This window comes from Dipodomys ordii, unplaced genomic scaffold, assembly GCF_000151885.1.
Source record: "Dipodomys ordii isolate 6190 unplaced genomic scaffold, Dord_2.0 Scaffold55, whole genome shotgun sequence".
Classification (NCBI taxonomy): domain Eukaryota; kingdom Metazoa; phylum Chordata; class Mammalia; order Rodentia; family Heteromyidae; genus Dipodomys; species Dipodomys ordii.
The window spans coordinates 4,263,691-4,273,143 of record NW_012267271.1 but is presented as its reverse complement, the minus strand read 5'-3'; the positions used below and the strand labels follow the sequence as shown (position 1 = coordinate 4,273,143).

The 9,453-nt window shown below is 47.6% G+C and overlaps 1 protein-coding gene across 6 annotated transcripts in view; it reads left to right on the top strand.

Annotated features, from left to right (window-relative positions):
- The window catches only part of St6galnac6 (ST6 (alpha-N-acetyl-neuraminyl-2,3-beta-galactosyl-1,3)-N-acetylgalactosaminide alpha-2,6-sialyltransferase 6), a 15,510-nt gene extending 6,102 nt beyond the window's left edge, over nucleotides 1–9,408 (top strand). For 4 of the 6 annotated variants that reach the window (XM_013021462.1, XM_013021465.1, XM_013021464.1 and 1 more), the window contains 3 exons: nucleotides 3,080–3,486; nucleotides 7,147–7,254; nucleotides 8,162–9,408. In XM_013021462.1, the coding sequence (XP_012876916.1) occupies nucleotides 3,080–3,486; nucleotides 7,147–7,254; nucleotides 8,162–8,426 (780 nt within the window). In that variant the 3' untranslated portion in view covers nucleotides 8,427–9,408. Of the gene's footprint in view, nucleotides 1–3,079; nucleotides 3,487–7,146; nucleotides 7,255–8,157 lie in introns of all 6 variants that reach the window. The other 2 variants (XM_013021463.1, XM_013021468.1) reach the window with 1 other exon arrangement.
- Nucleotides 9,409–9,453: the final 45 nt, after the last annotated feature.

Below are 9,453 nucleotides of genomic sequence, written 5' to 3'. Positions count from 1 at the left end.
CACTGTGGCTCAAGTGGTAGAGTGCTAGCCTTGAGCTGAAGAGCTGAGGGACAGCGCCCAGGCCCAGAGTTCAGGCCCCACGACTGGACCAAAAAAAAAAAAAAAAAAGACTAGTGCTCTATCACTTGAGCAGTTCCACTTCCACAGCTGCATTTTTGGTTTTTTGGTGGAGAGAAGAGTCTCACAGACTTTCCTGCCCCAGCTTTGAACCATGATTCTCAGGTCTCAGCCTCCTGAACAATTAGGATTACAGGGGTGAGCCATGGGTATCTGGACACTTTTTGCTTTTTTGGTGGTTAATTGGAGACAATAGTCTCACAGATTTTGCTGCTCGGGCTGCCTTTGAACCATGATCCTCAGACCTCAGCCTTCTCAGTAGCTAGATTACAGGCGTAGCCACCGGCGCCTTGTTCACCTCTTTCTTCTTGAAGGAAAGGATGAGCCATAAGAGTCAAGGCTCCAGCCTCTTTGACTTTAGCCTTTGCACGCTGTGTGACCTTGAATAAGTTCCCTGCCTTTCAGTAGTCCCTGATGTCTGTTAGTGTGTGTGCGTGCACGTGTGCATGCATACCTACACCTGCCAGTGCTGGGATTTGAGCTCAGGGCCTGGCCACTGTCCCCCTTTTTTTTTTTTTTGGCTCAAGGCTGATGTTCTGCGTGAGATACATCTCTCTTTCTGGCTTTTTCCTGGTTAATTGAAGATAAAAGTCTCAAGGTTATTCTGCCTGGGCTGGTTTTGAACCTCAGTTCTCAGATCTCAGCCTCCTGAGTAGATAGAATTACAGGTGTATGCCACAAGTGCTCAACTTGGGCCTCAACTCTTTCCAAGGTTTTATTTATTTATTTTAGTTTTGCTGAGTCCGAAACTGGTGCTTGAACTTGCTCTCTGATGCTTGCTTTCACTCACTGGCTGGCATGCTACAAGGTTTTCTTTTCAGTGCTATTATTCTACCATCTGCCAAGTCATGGTTGCTTTAGAAGTATGTCTCTGGTTTTTATGGGGTCTCTCTGGAGTCTGCCAAGACTTGAGAGCCAGGATACTGGGATCCTGGACAACACAAAAGCAGAAATAACATTGGCTGCTTTTTTTAAAAAAAAGTGTCGGGCTCTGTGATCATTAGCAACTCTCAGGCACCTCCTGTGGGCTCAGTATCATTGTTATACTTGAGGAACTGGGGTAACGAAGGTTCAGAGAGGTAAAATCACTTGTCCAAGGGCACACAGTATGTGAGGGAGAGCCAAAGTATTTTGCCAATTCCTGCTGGCTCCTTACTGATCTAGTATTAGGATTTAGCACTGTCTCCTCTGTCTTCCTGACTTGAGTAGCTGTTGTATTTCTGGAGTTCTCCCTGTAGTAGCTCTCTCTTCTCCCTCACTGAATTTTCTCTAGGGCCTTTGCCTTGGACACATCTGCACTAGGAAGAGGCCCATTAGCAGGTGTTTAGAGATAGACTGTCATCTAATTGAGTCTTTCTGTATCCTGAGAACCCAAAGAATAGGAAAAGGAGAGAGGAGAAAGTGGGAACTAGAGTGTGGGTGGGGTGGAGAGGAAGGAGATGAGCCTGACGGGAGCTCCTGAGAGCCAGGAAAGCCTGTGTTGGGCCTCTGTGCACAGAACAGGATGTGCTCTCAGGAAGGCTTGTTGGTGGAGATGGGGAGCTGCCAGGAGAGGCATTCTCAGCTGATGCTCAAGCTGGAAATCTGTGTCATGCCATCATGGGTTCAAATCCAGGTCCTGCACTCCAGTGGAGAATGCCCAGTTCTCTGGATTGTCAGCTTGGCCTAATTCAGCCCCTTTTGGTTTCTAAGGTACCACCTAAATTTCCACATTGGTCTGTATTTTTTTTTTTTGGTCCAGTCGTGGGGCCTGAACTCTGGGTCTGGGCGCTGTCCCTCAGCTCTTCAGCTCAAGGCGAGTGCTCTACCACTTGAACCACAGCGCCACTTCCGGCCTTTTTTTCCCCCTGCTTATGTGGTGCTAAGGAATCGAACCCAGGGCCTCATGCATGCAAGGCAAGCGCTCTACACTGAGCCACCTTCCCAGCCCTGGTCTGTATTTTCTATTTTTCCTTCCTGGAATATTCTCCACCTTTCAGGACTCTACCCAGAGAGGCCTCCTGAATGACCATTTTAAAGGAGCCTTTGTCCTGGTCCCTCCTGATCACCTGTCCCTGGGCTGCCTTTTTCCTAGCTTGTATTACATTATTATACTCACTGTCTGTCTGTCTGTCTGTCTGTCTGTCTGTCTGTCTGTCTGTCTGTCTCTCTCTCTCTCTCTCTCTCTCTGGTGCTGGTACTGGGGCTTGATCTCAGGACCTTGTATCCTCGTCTAGCTTTTTTTGCTCTTAAGGCTAGTGTGCTTCCACTTTCCACTTCCTTCTTTTTGCTGGTTAATTGGAGATAAGAGTTTCTCAAGATTTGTCTGCCCTGGGCTGGCTTCAGCTCTCAGCCTCCTGAGTAGCTAGGATTGCAGGAGTGAGCCACCAGCTCCTGGCTCTTGAGCAAGTTGTTTTTGCTCAGTACTCTGTGCCTAGTACTTGGCCATTAGGCAAGCTGGTTATAAATATTTGTTGAATGTTGAATGGTTTGTTCCTGACTATGGAGGTGTGGTATATAGAGTTCGAGTCTACAAGACTGATGGTGATACTGTTGATTTTTTTTCTTTTCCTTCCTTCCTTCTTTCCTTCCTTCCTTCCTTCCTTCCTTCCTTCCTTCCTTCCTTCCTTCCTTCCTTCCTTCCCTCTCTTTCTTCCTTCCTTCCTTTTCTTTCTTTCTTTTCTTTCTCTCTTTTCTTTCTCTTTCTCTTTCTTTTCTTTTTTCCAGTCTTGGGGCTTGAACTCAGGGCCTGGGCACTATCTTTAAGCCTCTTTGTGCTCAAGGCTAGCGATCTACCACTTGAGCCACAGCACCATTTCTTGCTTTTTTGATTAGTTTATTGGAGATAAGATTCTGAGGAGGACTTTTCTGCCTGGGCTGTCTTCAAACCCTGATCCTTCGATCTCAGCCTCCTGAGTAGCTAGGATTACAGGAGTGAGCCATCAGCACCTGGCTAATACTGTTGATTTTCCTTGTTCTACAGACGCTGCCTTCCCGGTGCCACCAGTGTGTGATTGTCACCAGCTCCAGCCACCTTCTGGGCACCAAACTGGGCCCAGAGATCGAGCGGGCTGAGTGCACCATCCGCATGAATGATGCACCCACCACAGGCTACTCGGCTGATGTAGGCAACAAAACCACCTTCCGAGTGGTGGCTCATTCCAGTGTGTTCCGGGTGCTGCGCAGGCCCCAGGAGTTTGTCAATCGGACCCCTGAAACTGTCTTCATCTTTTGGGGTCCCCCAAGCAAGATGCAGAAGCCCCAAGGCAGTCTCGTGCGTGTCATCCAGCGGGCAGGCCTGGCATTCCCCAACATGGAGGCCTACGCCGTCTCTCCCAACCGCATGCAACAGTTTGACGACCTCTTCCGGGGTGAGACGGGCAAGGACAGGTACCAGCATCATGCCTGCCCCCTCCCTCTCAGACCCTGCCTTATGGCCTGTTGCTTCCAGCATGCACTGCTCTGGGGATGTAATCATTTCTTGTCACATTCTAGTCAGTTTTCCTAAGAAAGTTCTCTTTATGTCCAGCTGTTAAGAGTCATTTCCCATGTCCTGTGCATGGCTTTATCTTCCCTAGACTTTCTCCCAGCATGCATCATCTGAGGGAACTCTAAGGTTATACAGCATCATCTAGCGACTTTCTAGGAAGGCTTTCTATAGCATTGCACCATATGTAAAATCTTGACTCTTCCCAGCATGCCTTGCTTTAAGCACACAGTTACTCCCAGCATGCTGTGTTCTAAAGGTCCATCATCCCAGTATGCCCTTCTTCTCTGACTAGTCTCCCTTGAAAACTTAGATTAGCATGCTCCAATGTAAATTCAATGTGAGCCCATAGGTAATTTAAAATTCATTGTAGCCACATTTAAAAAGTTCTTTTAAAAATTGTTCACTTTGCCAGGTGCTGGTGGCTCACCCCTGTAATCCTAACTACTCAGGAGGCTGAGATCTGAGGATTGAAGTTCAAAGCCAGGCAGAGCAGAAAAGTCCATGAGGCTCTTATCTCCAATTAACCACCAGAAAACCAGAAGTGGCGTTGTGGCTCAAGAGGTAGCGCGCTAGCCTTAAGCTGAAGAGCTCAGGGACAGTACCCAGGCCCAGAGTTCAAGCCCCACAACTGACCAAAAAAAAAAAAAAAAAGTATATTTTACTATATTGCATTTGATACAATATGTTCACCATATAATGTTTTACATATTTTATTAGATTTTGGAGCTATTATATATGATACTGTTTTTATTTTTTGTCAGCTATAGGGCTTGAACTCTGGGCCTGGGCGCTGTCCCTCAGCTCTTCAGCTGAAGGCGAGCGCTCTACCACTTGAGCCACAGTGCCACTTCCAGTTTTCTGGTGGTTAATTGGAGATAAGTTTCACAGACTTTCCTGCCCGGCCTGGCTTTGAATTGCAATCCTCAGATCTCAGCCTCCTGAGTAACTAGGATTACAGGTGTGAGTCACCAGCACTGGCTTGTTTTTATTTTTTAAATAGTGGAAATTTTTTGGTAGGATGAGATTTGAACCTAGGGTCTTGTACTTGTAAGGCAAGTACTCTACCACTTTAGCCATGCTAAAGTTTTTGTTGACCTTGTAACTGCCTAGCTCACTGATAGTTTTTTAAGATATTTTTTGGAAAGTTTTTAATAATCACGTTGAATGCAAATAAGGACAATTTTATTTCTTCTTTCTAAACTATGCCTCTGGTTTCTTTTTTCTTGCCCTATTGCAATGGTGAGGATTTTCAGTACAATGTCAATTGTGTTAGAAGTGGTAACTGTGGACTTCCTGCATTGGTCTTAATGTCACAGGGAAAGCTTTCTTTTTTTTTTTTTGAGTCCAGTCATGGGGCCTGAACTCTGGGCCTGGGCACTGTCCCTCAGCTCTTCAGCTCAAGGCTAGCGCTCTACCACTTGAGCCACAGTGCCACTTCCGGCTTTTTCTTTTTGCTTATGTGGTGCTGAGGAATCGAACCCAGGGCCTCAGGCTTGCAAGGCAAGCGCTCTACCACTGAGCCACCTTCCCAGCCCTCTGTCTCTCATTATTGAAAATGATGTTATCTGCAGGGTTTTGGTGGCTGCCCTTCATCAGGAAGTTTCTCAGGAAGTTCTCCTAGTTTGCTGAGATTTTTTTCCTACTTTAACCATGCCCTAGTATATGGATTTTACGAAGTTGACTTCATCTGAATTGTTACATTTATATACACAGGTTGTTTGAAATTTCCTTTTCCCTTTATCATTTCCTTCTTTCTTTCCTTTTCCTTCCTTCCTTCCTTTCTTTTTCTATTTTTCTTTCTTTTTCTCCTCTTTCTCTTTCTTTCTCTTTCTCTCTCTTTCCTTCTTTTGTGTTGGTCCTGGTGCTTAAACTCAGGGCCTGGATGCTATCCCTGAGCTTTTTTGCTCATGGCTAGAGCTCTACTGTTTGAATCACAGCTCTGCTTTTGCCTTTTTTGTAGTTAGTTGGAGATATCTCACAGACTCTACTGCTCAGGCTGACCTTGAGCCACTCTCTTCAGATCTCAGCCTTCCGAGTAGTTAGGATTACAGACGTGAGCTGCCAGTGCCTAGCATTCCCCTTATTTTCTTTTTTTCTTCCTTTATTTTGTAGTGGTGAAACGGGTGCTTGAACTCAGGGCCTCCTGCTTTCATTTATTTTTTTTTTTTCACATAAAATTGGCATTGTACCACTTGAGTCTCAGCTCTACTTCCAACTTTTTTTTTTGTTGTTGTTGGTCCTGGGGCTTGAACTCTGGGCCTAAGCGCTGTCCCTCAGCTCTTCAGCTCAAAGCTAGCACTCTACCATTTGAGCTGTAGCGCCACTTCCGGTTTTCTAGTAGTTTATTGGAGATAAGAGTCTCACGGACTTTTCTGCTTGGGCTGACTTTGAACCACAATCCTCAGATCTCAGCCTCCTGAGTAGCTAGGATTACAGGCGTGAGCCACCGCGCCCAGCTTACTTCCAACTTTTTGTAGGTTAATTGGATATGAGTCTCTATAATTTGTCTATGCAGGCTGGCTCTGAACCTGGATTCTTGACTCTCAGCCTCTTGAGTAGCTAGGATTACAAGTGTTGAGCTACCTGTCCCTGAAAGAGTTTTTGGGTTTTTTTCCCCCCGCGCGCCCGTGCGCGCGTGTTGCTACTGGGTCTTAAACTCAAAGGGACACTGTCCCTTTGTTTTTTTTTTCACTCAAGGCTGGAGCTCTACCACTTGAGTCACAGTTTCACTTCTTTTTGCTGGTTAATTGGAGATGATAGTCTCTTTGATTTATTTTCCCAGGCTGTCTTTAAATCTTGAGCCTCAGATCTCAGCCTCCTGAGTAGCAAGAATTACAGGCATAAGCCACTGGCACCTGGCTTGGAATTTTCTTATGATCTCTTAAATATCTATAGGTGTTTTCATTCTTTATTCCTGATACTGGTAATTTCTCTCTCTTTTGCCAGTTTTGCTGACAAAGAACATTCCACTACGTAAATGTAAAATATTTTCAGAGACACATAAAATCAACATAAAACATCAATGACATATTCTACATTGTTTTTCTCACACTTCCCAAGAAGCCCAGGGTGTAATTGACACACGTGTCAAGTGCTCCGGCCATCCATGACTGGTGGCATCTGTAGTGGGGCAGGTTCTTGGCTGCTGGCCTACGCCTTGGTTTGTACTGTGCTCCCTCCAGCGCAGCCCTCTCTAATCAATCCTCCCTTTAGGAGTTTGATTCTCTCTCTGGCATAGCGCTTCTCGCATGCTGTGGTCACAGCCACGCCCAGCCTGCCCAGCTGTGACCCAGACCTTATTCCAAGCATGCCTCGCTTCTCCTCTTCCCCTCAAAGGAGCATTCTCCCTGCGCCTCCTCTTTCTGGAAAGCATCCTGCCAGCATGCATACTCCCACAGTGCAAATAGACAGAGGTGACAATGGGTGGGGGGAGGGGGAGGCAGGGTCCTGAAGGGTGGTTAGGAAATTTCTGGGAAACTGGGTGGCTTGGCTATTTTTCCATGCCTGTTCCTCCCCTTGCTGCCCGCATCTCCCTTCATCATGACCCCTTCTGCCCCCAGGGAAAAGTCCCATTCGTGGTTGAGCACAGGCTGGTTTACCTTGGCGATTGCGGTGGAGTTGTGTGATCATGTGCACGTCTATGGCATGGTCCCCCCTGACTACTGCAGGTGAGCCCTCTGGGGAAAGTGCCCCCGGTTGCTGGTTATAGAATGAATTGGAGGAATCAGGGCATCTTGGCTAGAGTGTATTCACAGGTCTCTCTAATGGGGTGTCCATGCTGCTCTTCAGAGATGTGGACTCTGTGAGCTGCGTTAAGGGCCTGTATCCCGAGCTCAGCCTCTTTGGATATTAATAGTTATTTTAGCTGGACACTGATGGTTCATGCCTGTAATCCTAGCTATTCATGAGACTGACCTGTGAGGATTGCAGTTCAAAGCCAGCCCAAGCAGGTTGAGACTCATCTTCAATAAAACTACCAAAAAAAAAAAAACTGGAAGTGGAGCTGTGGCTCAAGTGGTAGAGCACTAGCCTTGGTCAAAAGAAGTTTAGGGACAGTGCCTAGGACCTGAGTGCATGCCCTAAGACCAGCACAAAAAATAAGCCCAGGATCGGCACATACACAAGAAGATTTTTTGTTTTTTATATCCCAGTACTGGGGCGTGAAGTTAAGGATTTGCCCCTTTTGCTTGGCTTTATTTTTTTCCACTCAAGTCTGGCAGTCTACCACTTGAGCCATACCTCAACTTCTAGCTTTTTGCTGATTATTTAGAGATAAGAGTCTCACAGACATTTCTTCTCAGGATTGGCTTCAAACTATGATCCTTGGATCTTAGCCTCCTGAGTAGCTAGGTTTACAGGTGTGAACCACTGGCACCAGCCAATTTTTTTAAAATTAAACAACAGCAAAAAGTTTAGTCATGAACCTATTCCATTCTGCCCATTTTCCAGGTGGAAAAACTGAGGCTCAGGGAGGGGCAGGGATTTCCCCCACTGAGACCCTGTGGTGGGTGAGGGGCTGGAAGGGCCAGAACCCCACTGGTGCTCACCTTGCCCCCTCTGCTGTGCCCCAGCCAGCGGCCCCGCCTGCAGCGCATACCCTACCACTACTATGAGCCCAAGGGGCCAGATGAGTGTGTCACCTACATCCAGAATGAGCACAGCCGCAAGGGCAACCACCACCGCTTCATCACTGAGAAGAGGGTCTTCTCATCTTGGGCGCAACTGTATGGCATCACCTTCTCCCACCCTTCCTGGACCTAGGCTATCTTGCCTGTGGGACCTCGTGAGGGACACTGGAGAAGCCGTTCTGGACCCAGTTCAGAACCATGGCAACTTCTGACCAATCAAGGCCAGAGTACCTCTCAGCCAATCAGGGCCTGGAGGGGTGTGTCCTCCAGCCAATCCTCCAACCTGGGAGATATCTCTTGGCCAATCAGGGAATTGGGATCCTTTGTGGTTAATCAGGGGTGTCAGGTCGTCTTTCTTGTCCAGTCAGGGTCTGAGACTAGTCAATCAGGGTATAGGGGTCTTTCTGAGTCAATCTGAGGCTAAGGATATTTCCTTTCCCATGAGGCCTTGGTTCAGAGCCCCAGGAATGGAATCCAGATCACTCCTTACTTAGCTGGTGTCCTATCCCAAGGAGCTGGGAACTTGGTGTTACACCCTCAGTTCCAGTCATCAAAGAGATGAGAGGGGTGAGTGGATAGAAACTGTCTGGACCAGGCCAGAGAATTTATGGAAGTTGTGGCAGGCCCAAGAAGTAGAAGCCAGTGACAGGGTATTGGCTTCTCCCTAAGTGACCTTGGACAAGCCCCTCCCCAGGCTCACAGCAGGTTCAAATGTGAAGTCTGAGACTTTCTCCCCCTCCACTGACCACCCTGTCCTAAGACTACCCAGCTACCACTCTTCACTAAGATGCTCAGCTACATTGGGAGGCTAGAAAGCCCTTCCTCATTTTCTTCAGGAAGACTTGAGGGCATTTTTTCCCCCACCAACTCCCCAGGGCTGGGAGACAGACAAGAACGGGAAAAACCTTAGTGTGTTTTGTTAGCCTCAGTTCAGCTGCCATTAACTTGCCTCTTAAAGGGACAGGACTCCTTTTCTGCAGGCAGGGTCTCCTGCAGAAAGTCTCTGCAGCCTTTGGAGCGGGGAAAAAAGAGGGTTCTGGCCATACTGGGGTGCCAGGAAGTCTTTGTTTGGAGATGCTGAGGGCTTAGGAATTATCTCTCCCAACCTGGGCCTGGGTGGAGGCTGTTGAGTGGGAGGGATGGAGGTGGAGGCCACCAGCCTGGACTCAACACACAGGCAGGCTATGAGGGCGGTGCCAGGAGTTATCTCTCCCAACTTGGGCCTGGGTGGAGGCTGTT